General features: G+C 36.8%; 2 protein-coding genes and 3 non-coding genes across 6 annotated transcripts; 4 read left to right on the plus strand and 1 right to left on the minus strand.

Moving 5' to 3' along the window:
- Window positions 1-106: 106 nt before the first annotated feature.
- On the minus strand, window positions 107-11,659 carry zgc:172122 (uncharacterized protein LOC571844 homolog). Of its 2 annotated transcripts, XM_058779360.1 has the most exons (8): window positions 11,437-11,577; window positions 10,202-10,265; window positions 9,884-9,953; window positions 8,601-8,933; window positions 7,556-7,885; window positions 4,130-4,411; window positions 3,895-4,000; window positions 107-763 (listed from the first exon to the last, which is right to left on the minus strand). In XM_058779360.1, exons 3-7 carry the CDS (start codon window positions 9,945-9,947, stop codon window positions 3,912-3,914), a joined length of 1,098 nt encoding a protein of 365 aa, XP_058635343.1. In that variant the 5' UTR covers window positions 9,948-9,953; window positions 10,202-10,265; window positions 11,437-11,577; the 3' UTR covers window positions 107-763; window positions 3,895-3,911. The 2 variants fall into 2 exon arrangements, with proteins under 2 accessions (XP_058635343.1, XP_058635334.1); XM_058779351.1 differs by lacking the exons at window positions 9,884-9,953; window positions 10,202-10,265 and having other exon boundaries at window positions 11,437-11,659.
- Window positions 11,660-18,245: 6,586 nt separating this feature from the next.
- tpt1 (tumor protein, translationally-controlled 1) lies at window positions 18,246-22,151 on the plus strand. Its single transcript, XM_058777777.1, has 6 exons — window positions 18,246-18,402; window positions 19,498-19,571; window positions 19,885-20,072; window positions 20,403-20,508; window positions 21,191-21,307; window positions 21,698-22,151. Exons 1-6 carry the CDS (start codon window positions 18,375-18,377, stop codon window positions 21,698-21,700), a joined length of 516 nt encoding a protein of 171 aa, XP_058633760.1. The 5' UTR covers window positions 18,246-18,374; the 3' UTR covers window positions 21,701-22,151.
- LOC131550633 (small nucleolar RNA SNORD58) lies at window positions 19,633-19,703 on the plus strand. The gene has a single exon (XR_009273605.1). It is a non-coding gene; the product is annotated as a small nucleolar RNA SNORD58 (small nucleolar RNA).
- On the plus strand, window positions 20,825-20,894 carry LOC131550638 (small nucleolar RNA SNORD58). Its single transcript, XR_009273611.1, has one exon. It is a non-coding gene; the product is annotated as a small nucleolar RNA SNORD58 (small nucleolar RNA).
- On the plus strand, window positions 21,425-21,556 carry LOC131550644 (small nucleolar RNA SNORA31). Its single transcript, XR_009273613.1, has one exon. It is a non-coding gene; the product is annotated as a small nucleolar RNA SNORA31 (small nucleolar RNA).
- Window positions 22,152-22,864: the final 713 nt, after the last annotated feature.

A 22,864-nucleotide genomic window follows, 5' to 3' on the forward strand; every position in this document is an offset into this window, starting at 1 on the left:
AGAGTGGGTGGATGAAAACATATGGTGTACACCTCTGACTCACTCGCCTGTTTATCTTTTAACAATGCAAAATGAAATACAATATCTTATGTCCAACGTCACACAGTTTAAAATTAACAAAGTGCATGTTTACTTTATTATTTGAGAGATTTCAGAGAACTTTATATAAAACACAAATTACAAAGAGCTGTGAAGGAGAATGCAAACATCTAATTTCAGAATGACGCGGGTGGGCTAAAGGTTTTTAGCTATGAGTGCACTTCCCTCTGTAGTGGGAAAATGTTTGTAATACTTTAATCACTTTAATCCAAACATCAAGACAATATCTTGGCACCAAAGACCAAATAGGTGCTCATATCTACAAGAGTGTTTCCCCTGATAAAACTCTGTTATTGTATTACACATATAAAAACATCAGTAAAGGTAACAATAACATTTTCTGGTTATTGACTGTTCTATGGTTACAGAATGTCAGCTTTCATATAATGTAAGTCTGCTTAGATTTAGGTCACTTTAAAGAGTATGATTCAGTACAGCTTCACTAAGAAAAAATGCTTTACTAAAATATACAGTCTATAATAAATAAGGCATTTAGTGTTGAAAGTGTTGTGATTAAATGTTTGTTTTTATACTGTTACACTGAATATCAGTTATATTAGAAGACGTTGACTCAGATTCGTCTGTGATTCAGACAGAGGGAACACTGTTGTTTGGTCCGGGTGAACATCTGAACATAGCAGCTTTTCCTTTCATTTCAGTCAGCCTGAAGAAAGAAAAGACAGGAAAAGAAACGTTTTAATATCCTGCAAAAGCCTTTTTTAACAACAAGTGTTCAATCTAATCCTGCAGCTAAAGTTTTACTTAATGTTCTCCATCTTGTGTTGATAGAGGGCTGTGTTGAATGATGAACAATGTTCCTTCATTATTCCAGTTGAGGCTTTTTCCTGTCTCACATGAGATTGCATCAATATTGAAACGGCATGAAAAATAAACTACTTTTACAGCTTAAAACTACTGCTGCCTGGGTTCATTTCTACTATGCGGTACATATTCATGACTCCATCATATATGTCTTACAATAATGGGTAACATGGAAGTTAGTTTAGTTTTATCATAATATCACATATTTTTAAAAATGTTTAATTATTTAAAATAATTTCACTCATTTTGTTCAGTAGATGACCATTCCCCCATGTCCTGAGGTGCTTCCAATATGAAAACCCGGATTGTTTTCCCCCCTCTCTCTATGAAAATATTGTTTAAAGTGAAAAAAAGAAACTTTGTATTCAGTTAGTCTTTTGTAATAGGCTATGCCTTTAACTGGGAAAACTATAGCATAAACATGGGCAAGTCTATTTATAGAGTATATTGTGGTCTGTTATACATTTAAAATATTTCTTTAAATCATATTCATTTTTTCTAAATGTTACAGAGGTCAAAAGTAAACTAGTAAATTCTCGAATAAACAAGTTACTACAAATAGTCAAGCTCAAACTGATTGAGCCAGAGGTTTACCGCTCACACACACACACACACACACACACACACACACAAGCAGTGTTTTGACAAACACCACAGAGCCACAATGTTTCCACTGTTCAAAGAACTCAATGTATGAACAGCTCTGCAAAATACACTGGGTTAAAAAAAAAGTTCTACATAATTAAAATAGATGCCAATGCTGAAAGAAAAATGTTTCAAAGCAGATTTAGAGGCAGTTATTGCCTTAATGTCCTTGGTAAGCAAGGCAAATGTGATAGTAGCAAAGAAAAGCTCAGTAAAGATGTTTATGTTTAGAGGGAGAACAATCTTGGGAGGAGCTGGAAACTTCAGACAAATATGACATTGGAGTTTTGGGTCAAATGGAATGTAACATTCAGTTCTAAAGGGCCAAGTTACTTTCTTTAACACATTACAGATTCTATTGTGAATGATAAATCAGAGCTTGTTATTGAAAAGAAAAAAGGTTTTTCTTTATTACATTAAAATCGCAAAATACAATAAAAAGCTCTGTAGACATCACTCTCACTCCATTCTGGTATTTAACACACACTTTTCATGATTTAATCAAGTCCTAATGAATAAAATATTGTCTCTTCCCATTTATTCCGTTTCACTCAAATAATTCCCATCATGGAAGTAAAATGAGTTTAATGGCAGTTCACATTGACTTTGTGTTCATCACACTGCATTTTTTCCTTGACTCTGTAGAAGCATTTTCAATATTAAACGGACATGGTATAAAATGGGCTTCTTGCAAGAGACGGGAAGTGGTAACACCTTAGACTTCCTGTGGTTCTGTACATAAACGGGGCTCTGTATAAACATACTTCTCCCTTGCCTTTGGTTTCACTATAACCTTTGCTACTATATTATTTTTTTATATTTTATCTGACAACAAAACATATTTTAGTGCAACTTTCTGATGCAATACGATTCAATCCAGAAATCACATCCGAACAGAAGAAATTTAGGACCACTTCACTGATTATAAGTCATGCGTTTAATGCAGTAATGAGCAATAAGAGGACGACTCAATGCACACAACCTTAAGAGAATGATTTGACTTCCTGTAATACAGGCCTGAAGCACCTTTTCACTCCCTGAGGCCTCTTGTGCGGATTTAACTGCTTTGGTTTATATTTAAAACAAATATGAAATGCTTTTTTACTTTCAACACTCTCGGGTGACCTGCAGATACTAGGAGAGGAAAGTTGAAGAAAATGAAGCAGGAAGGAAGACTTGGATAAAGAAGACAGATTGTGAGAGGTTAGTGAGTCATTCTGGTGTCTCTCTCTCTATTTCCGGCTATACATTTCTCCAGTAGCTGTTTTCACCATCTCCTCTGCAAAAGGCTTCTGGGGTATTTACTGACAATAGAGCAGTCCTTAACTTGTATTGTATTATATTATATTATATATTTTACTATAGTTACATTTTACTATTTCCATATGTCCATCAGTGATATTACCATTTATTCCATGGTGTCTAAATACTGGATTCTGATTGGCTGGCAGGTATGCAGTATACCGATTTAATGCACAGGTAGTTACAAGTCAGTTTAATCACCGTTCTATATTAATGCGCTGTTTTAATTGATGCACACTAACCTACACATCACTCGCGCGCACACACACCCACACACACACACACAGAGAGAGAGAGCAAGAGTGAGAGATCGCAGATTGCGCTGCACACACACATAAACTTCTTGTCAATGCTTCCCCGTGATTTTTATTAATAAAATAGCCTAGATACTATATGGCTACATTATTTTCCTCAGCAACGATGGTAAAATGGCTGTTTTTGAAGTAATTGTTTGTAGAGAGAGCAGACCCAGCAAGCAGGTACATCTCTCTCTCTATCAATAATTAATTGAAATAAATGCTATAATTCATTCAAATTAATGTGATCTTACCGCACTATTTCATCTCTGTGTCTGATTTGAAGCGGGCAAAATGCTAGACGTAACTGACAAAAATAACTGTCATTTTTACCCATTCGGTCAAATATTGCGCTGCAAAGAGCGAAAAATCTTTTTTTTTAATTCCAGCACAGTAATGTGCCTGTGATAATCCAAATCCTGAACTTGTTGCTTAACCCTGTCAAAAATTAGTGTCAAAAGCCAAGAGTTTAAAAAACAAAAATGTACAGCTTTATCCAAAGTAAACAATTTCTTCTTCCTGTGCTTATTCTTGCACACAAACTTCTACATTCTTATATTTGTACACCCTTATATTTAAAACATAAAGGCATGGATTCAACAGCCTTTATTTTAAATTTATAAGCATTATTTAATAAATACGTCGTAAATTACTATAAAAATTGTGCATGCCCTGGGATTAAGCATTAAATGATTATTAAATTGGACAAACATTTCATGGTGCTACTGACCATATCAGCAGGTGAAGTTAGCACCTCTTCAGGCAGATACACAGACATATGAGCAGCACAAGGGCTACACAGCTGGCTGAAATGAGAATGACATGGACGTTCCTGGCTGCAATAAAAAATAAAAAAAACACACACACACACATATAAACCAAATAAATCAAATATTCACAACAGTCTAGAAACAAAACGAGAACATAATAGGACAGAAACATTGAGTTCAGTAAGTTTCACTCACATTTATTCAAGGATACATAGATGGCAGACTCGAGGCCTTGGTGACGAACTTCACACTTCACAAGTTCATCGTCCAGTAGCTCAGTCTGCATTTCAATGGAACTGACCACCATGGTGGTGCCGTCCCCTAGCTGATAAAATGATATGACGGCAGGGCCCAGAGTTTGATTATGACCCTCCACGTTCCAGGAGATATCTGCTGCAGGACGTGACACAGCTGAGCAGTTTGCCTCAACAATGCCCTTTGACACGGTGAAGTAACTGGCCTCAGGTTTGGGTAGGACTAGGAAAATGACATGAAGTGCATTATGTAATTATATAAGACGTTAACATTGTTCTTTTTAACAGTGTGAAGATTTTTAAACACTGTAAATCAATTAAGCACATAATTTGAATTAGTGATATGACATTTACATAACTACATTAATCACATATCAGTGTATTTGCTGGAAATTTGCCCCAAACTTAAAAAACAGTAAAACATTGAATAGACATTATAAAAGGTGGTTTTAATAGTATTGTTTAAAGGTAGTACTTAAAGCTTGAATTAATAATTATGCAAATATGGGCCAGGGTGAATGATACCCACATATTTTCTGTACTTATGAATAAAAATAATATTAACTTAAAATAAAAAATGGTAACATGTTAGTTTAGGGACCAATTCTCACTAGGATTCTTAACTAGGTGCTTATTACCATGCATATTACTATCATATTGGCTATTTATTAATATATTATTATAAAGCACATATTAACACCTTATTCTGCATGACCATATATTAGATCCTTCACTCCTACTCCATACCTAAACTTAACAAAATTATTAACTATTAATAAGTTGCAAATTAGGAGTTTACTGAGGCAAAAGTCATAGTTAATAGTGAGAACTGGTCCTTAAAAAAAAAAAAAAATTCTCATTTTAAATGAGTTTAACTTGATGTATTAAAATAACAAACTACAAACCAAAATAAAAATGAATAAAAACTATATAGATATGAAAAAAAAAAAAAAAAAAAATCACATACAAAATGTGTTTTACTAAAACTTTAACTAAAATAAAAGGGAAACTGCAGAACAGAAGAAAACAGAAAAATAAGCGGATTGAAATTATTAATAAATACTATAACATTATTTCAATGATACTAAAATAGCACGTATACAACTTCACTTTGGCCTTACAAGTGAAGCACACATCAATTTTTAATTTGTTTTTGTTCCATATCAACGTACATTTTTTTTTATTATGCAGATCCATTCAAACCTTTATTATCTGCTAATTCCATCAGCAATTGCAGTATATTAACACATTCAATCTACAGTTCTAATTTTAACATTTCAGTTCTTGGTTGCTGAGATCATGTTTAGCTGGGAACCCTCACAACAGTCTAAGTGTGCCAAATATGTGAACTTTGTATACGTCCATTACAAATACTATATTGGTCATGTTGAACTTTTCTTTGTTGTATTGTAAGTGGTAGCTTCATTCAGAAAACAAAAGAAGGCACTTGTGTTGTTACGCTGATTACAAGCCGTCAGACGCTGGTCATGTCTGCGGCAGACTCCATCAAAGAGGGACACTGTGACATAAGTCAGATAAAAGAGAAAAGACAAACCATGACAAGACGAGGGGAGAGTGAGGCTCTGTCCACTTCTGTGGCTGTGTGAGCTTTTTGGTGACAACAGCCAGACTGTTTGGGGAATATCAACAGAGGGAAAGCAAACACAGTGGAGCTCTGTTCTAGAGGAACAGAGACACAGTAATCGCACTGGCACTCATCCCAATCTATCCTCTAAACTACAGTCACAGCCAAGCATTATAACCAGTGTCAGCTTTGACTGATTGTGAGCTTCCTCCCCAAAAAGAATTCACCTAGCAATGGACGGGATGTTTTCAACGGAGTAAAAAAATCTGGACGCTAATATCACCACCGCAAAACAGTTGCATGAGATAAAGAATGTCTGGCATTTTGTTATCTCTGTAATTTATTGCAGTACTGCACTCAGACTTATTTGAAACAGGAAATGCTACTGAGCAATAGTTATCGCTGTAGAAATCTAAGTGAGTTTTCAGAGTGAACACGGAAGAAATCCATCAAATTAAAGTAACAGTTGACCCCCAAAATGAAATGCTGTCATTTACCCAATAGTACGTTAAAAAGCATCATAAATGTTATCAAGATGACTTCCAGTTTCCAACACTTCTTTCCAGCTAACTTTCAGAGATTTAAATAATTTGTTCACAAATTGGATGGATCTGGCAAGTCATTGAATCAGTTCAGTCACACTGGTTCTAAAGCTAAACAATGTTAATTTTGATTGGTTTGTCACACAAAGCTATCATATGGCGACTTGCTTTTTAAAACCTGAAAGTCTGTATTCAGTGTGAATAACATGGAAAATAGTGACTAACAGTCTTCAGAATTTCTATTGGTAACACTTTATTTTAAGGTGTCTTTGTTACACGTTACATTATGCATAATTACATGCAAGTAACCCTTAACCAAACCCTAATCCTAGCTCTAACCATATACTAAGTACATGTAGTTAATTAATATTACTCAGTACTGAAGTCTATAATTACACTGTAACAAGGACTCTTAAAATAAAGAGTAACCTTTCTATTTTGTATATTAAATTGGAGAAAGAAAGCCATGTGGATTTGTAAATAAACTACAACTGACTTTTTGGTGAAGTAGCTTTTCCCTTAATTCCATTTTTTCAGGTTTTTATTTATTTTACAAAACTTCTTTTTTTCAGACTTTTTACTTTTTAATTACAGCATTGTTTAGTATGTTTATAAGCTGGTTTCTTGACATATTATTGGCTGATAATAATATAGGTGATTTCAGGTTTTACCATCTTTGTAAGGACATTTGTTTACAACAATGTAGGCAAAACCTAAACGACACACACAAACACTTTCTCTCTCTTTCACTGCAACTTTCAGTTTGTTAAAAATACACCCACTCCTACATATATTTAGAGAACTTTGCACGACCCCCGAAGAGAAGCAAGGGGGCTGTTAAATACCCAAACAATGCTAATGGAAAAAGCACATTGATTTTCCGTTTGTTAACATATTCTACATACGTTTCAAATGTTCCAAACCCACACGCGTGAGATTTGATGCAAAATTACATGTGTGAAATGTATGTACTTTTTAGATGTCACAGCTTAATTCTGTAGTAACATCCATGTGGGTATTATGAAACATCAAAGTTCATTTTAATTCAGGAATTAGACACATATATTAGAAGAGGTACATTCAAGCTTTTTATGAGTTGCATTTTTAATGCACATTTTATTTGAACTAAATCATGCAATCTTCGATGCACTTTCACGAGAACATTTAATTTTTGGGTGAACTATCCCTTGAATTTTAAAGCAAATAAACACGCCTATAATCTACTACTATTTGCACTTACCATAAACAGACAGACAAGCTGTCGCGCTCTTAACGCCATCTGGATACGTGTGGAACTCGCAGGTGTAACATCCCTCATCCTCTGTCTGAGCCTGGCGTATGGAGAGCTTGGTTTGCCCAAGTGACGGATTTAGAGTGATTCGATCCTTGAAAGGGGTCTCAATGATGGGTCTGTCATTCTTGACATAAGAAGCAACAGTGGCGGTGTCCCCTTGCTCAGCTGTTTTTTTCCATAAAACCTGCCGGACTTGCTTACTGAGAATATACTTGCATGAAAGAGTAACAGGCTTTCCGCTCACAACTGTTTTATTGTCCATCATTTCCACCATTGCTGTTAGGAATAGAAAAAGAAAAGTGAAGAGATTTTACATGCTCTTTAACTAAGGAGTGTTCACCCAAAAATGAAAATCATGTCAGAATGTTGGCAAAAGTTTTGGTGACCATTGACTTGGTGACATTTCTCAAAATATTTTCTTTTATGTTCCACAAGAGTAAGAAAGTCGTATAGGTTTGGAAAGACATGAAAGTGAGTAAATGATGACAGAATTTTAATTTTGGGTGAACTATCCCTATCACTTTAAGACTATGTTCAGGTTAATATTTGGAAAATGCGCAACATTTGAAATTAGCATATGTTTATTGTCTTTAGATGTAACCCACACTCACTTAGGCAGATAAAAAAATTACTTATCAATGGCAGTTTTTATCTGATGTAAAGTCTTGTGGTTTTCATGATAGCTTGTTGTCAGTTTTTTAAGTAAAAGAGGCCAGGCAGGAAAGTGGTTCTCACCACTTCCTGTTGGGGCACTATTTATAACTAATCAACAATGTTTTGTGAGCACAATGTGATAACCACCGATAACCATTCATCATGAAACCATCATAGTGCAGGCCTAAAAAAATCGCATTTCCTATGACTCACTTTTGCAGTCCATTTGATGAGTAATATTTCCTTCTAAATTCATATTTTCAAATCATCAGTGGGGAAAAATATCAAGAGCACAGAAACATTTTTAGAAAGTTTGAAAGTGATTACCAAGCCTCACCCGTAAGTGAAAGACACGTCCTTCCTCTCTGCTGCCCTGTTGGGTAGACATCAAAAAGACACTGGTAGCAGCCCTCGTTGGCTGGCGCGACTCTTCTGATGGTGATGACGCTGGTGTAAGCATGCTGACCTGCGGTTTGCTGTGAAAGCTCGACTCCATCCGTTTGTGTGACGTGGTCATAATCATCAGGCTGATAGTGTAGTATAGTTTTATTTGTCATGTCCAACCACAACACTTGTTTTAAATCCTCTCCTGTCTCCAAGGTAATATTGCAGGCCAGCATGAAGGGAAGTCCAGTCATCGCCTGCAGATGAGGCGGTGCAAGGACCTTACCTAGGACATATCGACAAAACAGATATGATTTAAAATGGTATCATTCTGTAAATATTATAATAATATTTAACAATGGTATGAAAGAGCACATGGTTCAATAATGTCAAGTCATTTTTTAATTCATACCTATTAATTTTTTCAAAAATACATTTAAAATTGAATTAATGTATCCACCTCTTCTATGATGTGCATTTTTTTAAAATTTTGAATTAAACTTAATTTTGTTATTTTCATAGGGGCCATAAAGTATCAAATGTTAGAGTGATACAACTGTCCTGTCCTTTTCATAATGAAGATAAACAGCCGTTCTTATATTTATAATCTTTATATATTAAATTTTTAAACTTTTTTCTGCCTAAACTAAATCATGTGGCACAACCAACATGCAGAATCATGCAGGGGGGAAAATATTAATAAAAAAATTTATAAATAAATAAATGTGTGTTATATTGAGCTCTTGTAGATATGGAAGCATATTTCCTCCACCACCAAAAAAAAAAAAGGCTTCTATTTTTTTTAATTGTGAGTTGATAACCTTTTTTAATTTTTTTATTTTGTGGCACAAAGCAGAATTCTGAGATGTAGACGTAGATTTGGAAGGAGAAAAAAACAAAATCAATTCTCAAAATCAACTAGAAGAATGGTGGATTTTCACATTTTATATCTCACAATTCTAATTTGTTTTTCTAAGAAAAATGTGTTATTACATTTAATGGTTACACTAATGATGTTACTCAGTTTAATCTCTTCTTGAAAATGGCATAAAGGTCGATCAAAACCATATAAAACCAACACAAACGCAAAGAATACATTTCTAAGAACCATCTGCTACATGTGTTTTAAGATTTGTCCTTTTTTCTTTTATCATGGTCACTCTTGTGTGTCATTGACCTACATTCTGTTCTAGATCTTAGATACTTTAATGCTCAGAAAGGAAACTGAACAGGCACCTTGAAGTCGAGAGAGCAACATCAGTGCCACCCAGACTTGCAGAGATATTGCAGATCCACACATCTTGACCTGCAAGATCATTTCGTCAATAAATTTCACCAAACAAACATTCAAGTTAGACAAATAGTGTTTTACCAAATGGATTTCCTGAATCCTGTCTCTGTATTATTCATGTGCATTAAAACAGACTCTACATAAACAAGTTTCACAACGGCATAGTTCATTACAATGGGTAACCAAGGCAGTACCCGCCCTAATGTGTGAAATGTCTGAAAAATATACGGCACTAACAAAGTCAGAGAATTCAAGTTACTTACAGCCACAGATTGGTATAGAGAAGACAGTCCACACAATATCAGTTCAGCTCCTCAACAGCCATTGCTTTATAATAAAAAATAATAATACAATAAATATTATTAAATATATTTATAAAATAAGATAACTTCAAATGTCAAACAAAAAAGCTTTGCTCTGGTGCGCTATTTAAAGATACATCTGGTAGCATACAGCTCAGATTCATATAAGACTTCAAGGAAAATATTTGTCCTTCAAGTCTGGCCTGTGTTGCAATTTGAGGATTCAATGCATCATTTATGGCATTCTCAGTGGTAACAGTGCAATTCAGCATTTTTGGATTGTTTGGAAATGTGATTGTTACTTGCCAGGTGTATTTATGGCATGAAAAGCAAAATCTCCAAACACCTGCATCCTGTCAAAGTTTATTACCTTTCTGGCACTTTAACAACAGTTTACACCATCAAACTCCCACTTTATTGTCTAGACCAACATTAACTTGAGGAAATAGCTTCCCTTGCCCTTTACACAAACTATATGATTAAAATCACTTGTGGCTTAACTCTGCCAGTAAATCCACAGAAAGAGTGGTTCTAGCAGATGATTTTTGGTCTACATGGCAAATACTTCCAGGCAGCCCCACGCCCCTGCTGACCTCAAAAGATCATGGTTGGGCCTTTTTTATTTTTATTTATTTTATTTTTTTATTTTGTTGTCCACAATCCCCCAACCCCATTACATTTCATAATAACATTCATTAATCATTTCATGTGCTAACCAGATCTGTGGTTTATGTTAATTATAGGCATATTATAAAAATATAGAAATAAACGTTTTATATTATGTGTAATGATTTGAATGACAGTCTATAAGTAATATAATAATTATATTTGTTAATCTGTACTCTGAAGAAGAATTTTCTGAATATAAAGTCTTCGCAAAATATGTGATATAGACAATTTCACTCAAGATGAATGACTGCTAGAATAGAAGAGGGGGGGGGGAAACACTCAAAGGTCCATAACTAAAGTAATTTAGAGAAAGAATGAACAGAATACATAGACGTGGGAAAAACCCCTGTGTAACTCATGCATGCAAATTTCAAGTCTACTTTAATAATTTGAAAATTAGTCGACTAAGAATATATGGATTATTATTTCTGAAACTTAACAAGAAAATTAAAAACTTCAGCCCCTGTTTTGGTTTTAACTTTATTAACAAACGAGTTTTAATGTAATATTTAGAATCAGCGACTCACCTTGCAAGGCATGGCTGCGTTCATCCGTATTGTAAAAACACAAGTGTTGGCAAATGCAGTGGCTCAGCGTTATACTGGCATGTGTGATATTCGGGATACGAATGGAAGTGGAAGTGAGGAAGCTGGGCATGCAGTCGTGGGAAGCATAGCAATCAGTGCTTAGAAAGGCCTAGTGACGCTTAGCGCATGGAAGCGTGCAATTACTAGATCGAGTAAACAGCGACATCTAGTGTTGAGAGCCTTCTGTAATCAACATCTACAAAAACATCTCTCTCTATTTTTTTATTTATTTATTTATATATATATATATATATATATATATATATATATGCCAGCCTGACACAATTAAAAATATATATACTTTGTTGAATATACCTTTTTATAAATATATTTTTATGTTCGGTCACAAAAATCAAAATTAGCCATGCTATATGAGAGACTGAGAGCTAGTTTATACATATTGATAATGTCATGCCGATTTTTAAATTATCTGTAGGCTACTGGGGATTATGTTTAAGGTGGGAAAGGCCAACTAATACGACAAAACACTGAGCCTTTTTTAATTATAGGCTAAACAATAAACATTAAATAAATAAAATCTATTTATGACAATATTTTTGCAGGTAGCATAGGCTTCTTCACGCGTCTTGGAAATGTTGCCACAGTTCTTCTGAATTTAGTCTCATCGTTTTATTCTTCTTTCTTGGTGGATTACAGCCATGATTTATCGGGTGCAAAAAGAAAAAAGAAAAAACTTATTTTAAATAGGCTAAATAAAACCACATAATATATGTCTGTATCTTTTCGGTATTTTATAACAGCTTTCTGTGTGTCCTTACTTAACCCCTTCTTCTGTTGTTCCCAGTATTTCAAGGTTCCATTTTCTTATATATATATATACAGTGGGTACGGAAAGTATTCAGACCCCCTTAAATTTTTCACTCTTTGTTATATTGCAGCCATTTGCTAAAATCATTTAAGTTCTTTTTTTTTTTCCTCATTAATGTACACACAGCACCCCATATTAACAGAAAAACACAGAATTGTTGACATTTTTGCAGATTTATTAAAAAAGAAAAACTGAAATATCACATGGTCCTAAGTATTCAGACCCTTTGCTCAGTATTTAGTAGAAGCACCCTTTTGATCTAATACAGCCATGAGTCTTTTTGGGAAAGATGCAACAAGTTTTTCACACCTGGATTTGGGGATCCTCTGCCATTCCTCCTTGCAGATCCTCTCCAGTTCTGTCAGGTTGGATGGTAGCGTTGGTGGACAGCCATTTTAGGTCTCTCCAGAGATACTCAATTGGGTTTAAGTCAGGGCTCTGGCTGGGCCATTCAAGAACAGTCACGGAGTTGTTGTGAAGCCACTCCTTCGTTATTTTAGCTGTGTGCTTAGGGTCATTGTCTTGTTGGAAGGTAAACCTTCGGCCCAGTCTGAGGTCCTGAGCACTCTGGAGAAGGTTTTCGTCCAGGATATCCCTGTACTTGGCCGCATTCATCTTTCCCTCGATTGCAACCAGTCGTCCTGTCCCTGCAGCTGAAAAACACCCCCACAGCATGATGCTGCCACCACCATGCTTCACTGTTGGGACTGTATTGGACAGGTGATGAGCAGTGCCTGGTTTTCTCCACACATACCGCTTAGAATTAAAGAGATAGTTCACCCAAAAATGAAAATTCTGTCATCAGTTACTCACCCTCAAGTAGTTCCAAACCTGTATGAATGTCTTTGTTCTGCTGAACACAAAGGAAGATATTCTGAAGAATGTGGGAAACAGAGCAGTTCTGGGGCACCATTGACTTCCATAGCATTTTTTTCCCCTACTATGGAAGTCAATGGTGCCCCAAAACAGCCTGGTTACAAACTTTCTTCAAAATATCTTCCTTTGTGTTCGGCAGAACAAAGACATTCATACAGGTTTGGAACTACTTGAGGGTGAGTAACTGATGACAGAATTTTCATTTTTGGGTGAACTATCCCTTTAAGGCCAAAAAGTTCTATCTTGGTCTCATCAGACCAGAGAATCTTATTTCTCACCATCTTGGAGTCCTTCAGATGTTTTTTAGCAAACTCCATGCGGGCTTTCATGTGTCTTGCACTGAGGAGAGGCTTCCGTCGGGCCACTCTGCCATAAAGCCCCGACTGGTGGAGGGCTGCAGTGATGGTTGACTTTCTACAACTTTCTCCCATCTCCCGACTGCATCTCTGGAGCTCAGCCACAGTGATCTTTGGGTTCTTCTTTACCTCTCTCACCAAGGCTCTTCTCCCCCGATAACTCAGTTTGGCCGGACGGCCAGTTCTAGGAAGGGTTCTGGTCGTCCCAAACGTCTTCCATTTAAGGATTATGGAGTCTACTGTGCTCTTAGGAACCTTAAGTGCAGCAGAAATGTTTTTGTAACCTTGGCCAGATCTGTGCCTTGCCACAATTCTGTCTCTGAGCTCTTCAGGCAGTTCCTTTGACCTCATGATTCTCATTTGCTCTGACATGCACTGTGAGCTGTAAGGTCTTATATAGACAGGTGTGTGGCTTTCCTAATCAAGTCCAATCAGTATAATCAAACACAGCTGGACTCAAATGAAGGTGCAGAACCATCTCAAGGATGATCAGAAGAAATGGACAGCACCTGAGTTAAATATATGAGTGTCACAGCAAAGGGTCTGAATACTTAGGACCATGTGATATTTCAGTTTTTCTTTTTTAATAAATCTGCAAAAATGCCAACAATTCTGTGTTTTTCTGTCAATATGGGGTGCTGTGTGTACATTAATGAGGAAAAAAAAAGAACTTAAATGATTTTAGCAAATGGCTGCAATATAACAAAGAGTGAAAAATTTAAGGGGGTCTGAATACTTTCCGTACCCACTGTGTATATATATATATATATATATATATATATATATATATATATACAGGGCATCTATGTGAAGCTAGTAAGGTTTTTATATGATGATCTCATACCATTTTGTTGTTGCTGCTGTTTTTATTTTTCTTTATTTTTCTCCTTTCCTATTTATTGTATATCTGTTCAGCAAAGTGCTATAGGCACATGGAGAATATGCCCCTCTTGAGATCAATGTCCATAATACTGATAAATTGTAATACATTTACATGAGTATAGCATGTTGAGGATCATTATGCATCACCCAACATATTATTATGGGAATCAAATGAAAACAATTAACAGTTTATGGAACAAAATTGAACATTATCAAAGGGGCATCTTGTACCATTGGACATCTTGACACAGTCATCCGACCTTTACAGAACATTTTATCTAAAGGTCAAATTAATCCCAATACTTAATGTTTTAAATAATGCCATTACTTAATACTTAATGCCATAACTAAATTGGTGAAATTGTGCATCTTGACAAAGTAATTTGAATAAATTTACTGAAATTGAATGTTTCCTAATCACCTCATAATGAAGCAGTTGCCCCTTTGAGGCAATTTTCAATTTTGTTCCAGAAACCGTTAATTGTTTTCATTTGATTCCCATAATAATATGTTGGGTGATGCATAATGATCCTCAACATGCTATACTCATGTAAATGTATTACAATTTATCGGTATTATGGACATTGATCAAGAGGGGCATATTCTCCATGTGCCTATAGCACTTTGTTGAACAGATATACAATAAATAGAAAAAGAGAAAAATAAAGAAAAATAAAAACAGCAGCAACAACAAAATGCTATGAGATCATCATATAAAAAACTTACTAGCTTCACATAGATGCCCTGCAAACATCTCCCTGCAGGGCCCATGCTGGCTTTTTGTGGGCACAGTGGGCTAGGGCTAGCCCACACCAAACCAAACTAAAGAGGCCCAGTGCGGGCTTGCCCAGGTGAGGCTACAGCTTTGGGCTCACCGCGGGCTCTCTGTGAGCAGACCACACTAGCAGACTGCCCATATTAATCCCATGATGGCCCAGTGTGGGCCAGCCCGTTTGGGCCCAGAGCAACTTTTATACCTTTGGGCCCATGCAGGCATTAGTGGGTGTACTATCCAAGTTGCAACTAGGAGAATACTAACAACATTGGCCATTCTTTAGCCACTCAATTGAACTGGAATGGCTCAAACCAAAAGAGACCTTTTCAGAACCTGAGGCTAAGAAGGGCTGTAACAGGTAAGCTAACATGCGCTAGGCTATTAGAAATAGCATATATAAATTACTTACACTCTTAAAAATAAAGGTGCTTCACGATGGCATAGAAGAAACTTTTTTGTCTAAATGGTTCCATAAAGAACATTTAACATCTGAAGAACCTGAAGAAGTTTCTTTGTGGCGAAAGAAGGTTCTTCAGATTATAAGAAGGTTAGAAAGAGATGGTTCTTTAAAGAACCTTTGACTGAATATTTCCCTCTCTCACCTGTAAGATAAGGACACCTACATTAGGATGCTCTTTGTTGACTACAGCTCCACCTTCAACACGGTCATCCCCCATAAGCTCACCCGCAAACTGTTTGCACTTGTACTGCACCCCACACTCTGTGACTGGCTCCTAGACTTCCTGACTGATAGACAGCAGTCTGTCAGCATTGGAAATAGGACCTCAGACACTATCATAACAAACATTGGCACCCCACATGGGTGTGTTCTCAGTCCCATCCTCTACACACTGTTCACACATGACTGTGTGGCACAAGGACAACATCATTGTGAAGTTCGCTGACTACACTGGCGGATCACTGGCGGGGATGAAGCGGCCTACAGGAGAGACATGGTGTGAGGACAACAACCTCACCCTCAACATGGACAAGACAAAGGAGATGATAGTGGACATGAGGAAAGAGAGGAGAACTCACCAGCCACTGTTTATCCAAGAGCTTGAAGTAGGGTCCACATCAGTGAGGACCTCACCTGGACACTCAACACCACCCAGATGGTTAAGAAGGCACAACAGCAGCTGTCCTTCCTGAAGCTGTGTTGTTGAGTACGTCCTGACCGTGTGGTATGGCAGCATATACTGTGAGGGACCGCAAGCGTCTGCAGAGAGTGGTGAAGACTGCTGAGAAGATCATCAGGACTCCACTAACCTCTGCGGGCCATTTACCATCGCTGAGTTCACAGGAGAGCTGCCTCCATCCTTAAGGACCCCACCCACCCCCAACACGGACTGCTCACACTCCTCAGGACGGAGGTAAACAGGAGTGTGAAATGCAGGACTTTCAGATCAAGGAACTCCTTCTTCCCCTCAGCCATCAGACTAAACAGGTAGCCAGTGGACACGGACTAGTCTCATCTATTTCATAGAACAGCTGGACTGAATTGCTAAATCTCAGTTTGCACATTTGTTAATATTACTGCAGCTATTATTATCATGTAGTTGCACTGAATTTGCTACATGTTACTGTACTGTTGTTTTCCAGCTAAATCAATATAGCACACTCGCAGATGTACATAGTCTATATTTCTATATTTACATAGTCTTTATTTCTACTTCTGCAACATAGCTTTACTTTGTTTTTTGTTTGTATGTATGTGTGTTTTTTTTTTACATAGTTTGCACTTGTCTTGGCATTCACTGTGGACAGCAAAGAAAGGATTTCATTGTACAGGGAAACTTGTTTTGCTCCTGAAGTCCTCCTGATTCTGAAGCTGAGAGTGAGGTAAAGGTGTGGTTGTGGACTTCAAGAGACAGAGCAGGTGGACGAAAGGAGCGCTACCACCGTCTGCTGACTAGTTGAGAGACCTCAGGGGAAGAGTGAGCTTCACCAATGAATACTTTAGCACACCAAAACATATTTTCAGCAGAGGTCAAAGTAATAATTTGACATTTTTTTATTATGTTAATTAGTATTATTTTTATATTTGCATAGATAAGTTGTAGTCCCTTTCAGAATGTTAAATTAGCTGTATTAACAGAATTTAATGTTTTCTATTTTGTATTTAATAAATCCATTGATTTGAAATCACTTTGACTACTGTACATTTTTGACGATACAGACATTAGTTATGTGGTGACTGCATCCATTTCAGATGTATTATAACTGTTTCCCCCCCCCTAAAGACTTCAGTTATAGTAGCCAAAAAGTATTTACAGTGAAACAGATGTATTGTTGTCGAGCCCTGTGTGGGCCTAGTGAGGGCGTCCTGAGGGCTAAGTGAGGGCTGCCCGTGCAGAGCCAGCGCTAAGGTACCAGCGTTTTGCCAATGATTAAATTCTCAGGGCCCTGCGTGGGCCTGTAAAAGGCCAGCGCAAGCTTGTTTGCAGGGTGAGTCTCTACTTTCTACTGTTGTTGTTCCTCCAGTTGTGATGTCACTTCCTAGAGGATGATGGCATTAAAAAGTAGAAATTGATCACTCCCAAAAACACGTTTGAAGTATTTAGAATAGGGAAATAGGGATAGGAATAGGGATAAAATTAACATGATTTGGGTTATTTTTTAGTTAAGGTTACCTGTTATATACCAAAAGTATCTAATATGACTAACTTCAATTCTATGAAGTTAAAGTCTTCTGTCCCCATTCATCCAAAACCAACAAAAGACACAAAAATGGCTGTACTGTGACTAATTTGATTATTATTTCCAGACAGACAGACAGAGAGAGAACATATTATGCCATATGATATTATGATATTATGATGCCATATCATATTTTATTCATATAAAATATGTATTCACATGGAACACCTTAAACATTATCATCAACAATAGGCCAAAACTAAATTCAACTAATGAGCTAAAAAAAAAAAAAAGAAAAGAAAAAAAAGCATAAAATCTAAAACCAGTGGGATCCCAAAAATATTACAAAAATAAGCTGATATGCTAAAAGTTACTATGCTGTGGTGTTGTGTTGAACCATCAGAGGGCGCTCGTGTTCTCCAGCGCATATATAAGACGCTCAATCCAGGCGCCGGCCTTTTCAGCTGAGTCCACAGCCAGCGCTGTTCGCCTCCTCACACCGCAGACACAATCCAACAAAATGATCATCTACAAGGACATCATCACCGGTAAGAATAGTGTCTAACACAATGTTGTAGGATAGATTGTTACGTTTTTACCAATATTTTTGGCGTCAAATGTTAAATTGATTAAAAGGGCCGCTGGTGTATCTCGAGTATCTGAGGCCTAACTTTCTTGAATGCAGTTAGCATAGAGGCTAACCGAGCCGCAAAATCGTGTGGGCGCGCGCGTTTCATTGTTGAGCTCTTAAATAACTTATTTGTCGGTCTTACCATTACGATTTATTGTATGCCAAAACTACTTCAGGATATGAACGTGTTCGGATATTTTCAAGCAAATTGGGCGGTAAATGGGAGTGTTAGCAGCAGGGTTAAAACGCCGGTTTGCCAGTTTGGTGGTGGTTAGAAGTTGTGCCGTTAGTCATTTTAAACCCGATACTCTTCCAAATTACGTTAACGTTACTGTTAAAAAAATAAATAAATATACTTTAAAAAAAATTGTTTTAAGGACAGTAACGGAAGATGTTGAAAACACAAGTAGTCTTTTATTATTTTTTTATTTCACAAATGAGTGAGAGATGATGAAATAAGCGCTAAACAGGGCGTGTTACTAGTCGGGCCAGTTTACTTTACTCCTCACTTAGTCAGCTTTTCTCAGGCCCTTTAAATGTAAAGCTAGGCTATTAAGTGTAACGTATTTTGTGTGATCTAAAAATGTCCAGTCATTACGTTGATGGGTATCATTTCGGCTTTTTTTTATATAACGTTATCCCGTTCATTTATTTTATTTGTTTGTTTTTTTTTTTGCGTTAAGAACATTAGTGAACACTGCTGACAGAGATTAGAAGCGAAAAAGGAGAAAAACGGTAAAGAGCAAAAAGTATTTAGAGCGGAAACGAGAGATTCTTAGTGCAGTCCAGTTCACTGGATGTTAATGAACCCCTGTGCTGAAAACACTAGGTACACACACACAACTTTTTTGGGGGGTGGGGGGTTGGGTTAATGTGATTAACATGAAATGAAAAAACCTCTCGGGGCCAAAATAACCAGAACACAGCACGATGGTTAGTCTGATTTATTGTAATCATTAAATGTTCTTTTCTATATTTTATCTAATTTTATTTATTGGTTTATTTTTCACAGGGGATGAGATGTTCTCTGACATCTACAAAATCAAAGAGTCTGAGAATGGAATGATGATTGAAGTTGAGGGGAAGGTATGTGGGTTATATTTAACCAAATGTCTTGATTTTTACAAGCAAAGGCCCTCTTATGGACGTACGATGATGACCAACTTAGGACACCTTTGTAGGCAATGACCAATGAAAACAAACCATATTCTGAGTACGTGTGTTTTGATGGGCTACAAAACTGACTGTGAAACCAAACTTAGTCTGTAAACACTTTTCTAATGCTTTCTGCAGCTATTGGTGTTAGTTATACAGTAAGCCAATCAATATGTTAGTCCTGAAGTTTTAACCCTGAGTGATGGGTCTGATATCAGCAGCAGTCTTTGCCTCTGTCTTGCAGATGATCAGCAGGTCGGAGGGAGACATAGATGATTCATTGATTGGTGGCAATGCGTCAGCAGAAGTTCAGGATGATGGCTGTGATTCTACCACTGTCAGCGGTGTAGATATTGTCCTCAACCACAAACTTCAGGAGACCTCCTATGACAAGAAGTCTTACACGGCCTACATCAAGGACTATATGAAGGCGTAAGTCATGAAATCATCATTGTGAAGTGCATGTTGTACCTTGCAACAGGCTTGTTGTACTGTAAATATTATGGTCAACATTCATTTTCCTTTAGTGTTATGACTTGAGTTTTTGCATCATTGACAGCTCAGAGTCTTGCATTGTGGCCACCTGGGTTTCAAAATGTTTAGATGCTAAATTAAGCGTCCTCACGCTTTCTTCCTGCCCTGTGAGTGGCATGTAAGATTGAATTGGGGACCACAAAACTTTTACTTAAAACAGCTGTACTTGGCAGTTTGCAAACTAGATAAAACCCATATTTTGTGTAATTGCTTTTCTTTTTTATACAGCGTGAAAGCCAAGCTGCAGGAATGCGCACCTGACAGGGTAGACCCCTTCATGGCTAACGCACCAGCTGAGGTCAAGAAAATTCTAGGCAACATCAAAAACTTTCAGGTGGGCTACAGTAATGGCTGAAACTGTCACTCTTCCATATTTGTATATGCTCAAAAGTTTGGGATTGGTAAGATTCTTACGTTTTTGTGAAGTCTCTTCAACCAAAAATACAGCAACACCGTGAAATATTACAATTTTAAACTTCTGTTTGAATATAGTTTAAAGTCATTTATTACTCTGTAGAATCATCTGAATAATAGGGAGTTCAAAAAAGCAGTATTTAATGCGTCCTTTCTGAATGAAAATGTTGATTTTCTTTTAAGTCTTACTGATCCCAAACATTTGAAAGGTTGATAGTGAAAGCCCTCTAATGGACGTACAATGACGACCACCTTAGGACACCTTTGTAGGTTACAACCGATGAAAACAAACCATTTCTGAGTACGTATCCTTGATGGGCTAGAGCAAGCTGGTTTTAGACATAAATTTGTGTATTTCAACACTATATTTTCTAATCAGTTTTGTAGATTATTAGCATTGGTTGTAAAATGGCCACTCTTTATGTCAGTACTGAAGTTTTTACCCTGAGTGATTGGGTACAGTCATTGTCAGATTTATTTAACGTTTTATTGCCCCAGACTTCTACTGAAGTTGATTTCTATTGAAACAAAAGAGATTTTGCATCAGCCTGCAGTGATTTTAAGACAGCTGGCCGGCTAACGTTTCTCTCCACCTCCTACAGTTTTTCATTGGCGAATCCATTAACCCAGATGGCACAGTTGGTCTCCTTGACTTCCGTGAGGATGGCGTCACACCATACATGCTTTTCTTTAAGGATGGTCTGGAGATTGAGAAATGTGTAAGTTTATGAAGTCATGTGTCTCTTTTATAAGTTTTATACTTGTGTAGAGTTGTGTATATAAATATGGCTTGCTCAAATAGTTTACAAATAGTGTTTAGGAAATCGTGCTTGGTGTAGCATCCACTGATAGGCCTGTTGCCATAATTGGTGGCCTCTGGGTTTGCACAAGGATGCAACAGTAATATTCCTCATGATGTCTGGCCATCTGGATGGTGGCTGGGAAGGACTGAATTGAGGAGAATAGGACAATTGCATTAGCTTTTGAAAGCATCTTAAAAAAAAAAAAAAAAAAAAACTAGTGACATGATAAATGACAGCTTGGTCTGCTGAATGAAATGTTAGCTTGAAGCAGAACTGATTCTTTTGTGTTTTTCTTTCTCACCATAGTAAAGTTCCCAAGCATCTACAAGTTACCCCTCCAATTCTGGCCTCTGCTTGGTGGATTGGGCCCGTGGATTAAACCAGGCATTCCCCCTCATCCTTTCCATCAGGACCAGAGGCTCTTTTAACTTCACGAGGCCACTGTTTTCATTTCTTGATTGGCTTACGCATGTCTACAACGAGATGTGAACTGTCCTTTCATGAAATTAAAAACGGGACTTTTAGCAAGCCAAACCGCAAAGTGACAAGGTTGTGGAAAAAGAAACTGAATATTTTTGGGGTTCTCTTTTATTTCTTCGTCATCGAGGTGAAGTTGACTGCTGGCTTCTCATTTGCTGTGCATGTCAGCTTGTTTCAGCATATGTACAGTTGTAATTTTCCCCGTTCTATATCGAATCACAGGATTGTATAGGATTTCTTGGCACCATTATTGAATAAAGTCAAGCTGCTGGCTAATTGACGTTTTTGCTTGTGTTAACTGTTTAACTTGTCTTGTGTCATTTGCAAGTTGCTCAACTTTCAATTCTGTGATTGACACTGGGAGTCTTACAACAGAGGTGCCCAAACAATTACCCATATGAAGGACGATGGGCTGAAATGAAACCGTTCTTTTAGTAACTAAAGAGGTTTGAAATCTTTCTCTAAAATTTCTATATGCGTTTAATGCAGAAGAAAATGATGCAACAAAAAGCAAAATTAGAAATAGAGGTGTTAAAACAATACTACATAGTCAGGGTTCTATTGAGAACAACCCCAATAAATATGCCCATGTTCCATTCATAGGGCTGCCATAGAATCCTCTTTGGGGGGAAAAAAAGGATAATGAACATACAAATACAGGAGCTACAGCCCCTAATGATACAAAGATAATTAGGAAATTAAGATATGCAATTTTATTAAATTAATCCACATACATTCTCTACATTTCAAAGCAAAAATAAAGAGTTTCTTAAAATGCAACCCAATTTTTCCAGCCTTGTTATATAAGCTATATGGCAAAATCAGTGGTTTGGGTATCTACTATTTTAAATCCGGAACTAGATCAAAAAACAATTTTAAAATGACTTCTGTTATGCTGTAGTGGTAGATTCTGAGTTATTACAAAAGACATGTATGTAGACCTTACTGTTTGGTGAGGTTTTTCTTTTTAATAGGAAGTTTAAGTTTCATATT

The sequence above is a fragment of the Onychostoma macrolepis genome, chromosome 01 (genome assembly GCF_012432095.1).
Source record: "Onychostoma macrolepis isolate SWU-2019 chromosome 01, ASM1243209v1, whole genome shotgun sequence".
Taxonomy (NCBI): Eukaryota; Metazoa; Chordata; class Actinopteri; order Cypriniformes; family Cyprinidae; genus Onychostoma; species Onychostoma macrolepis.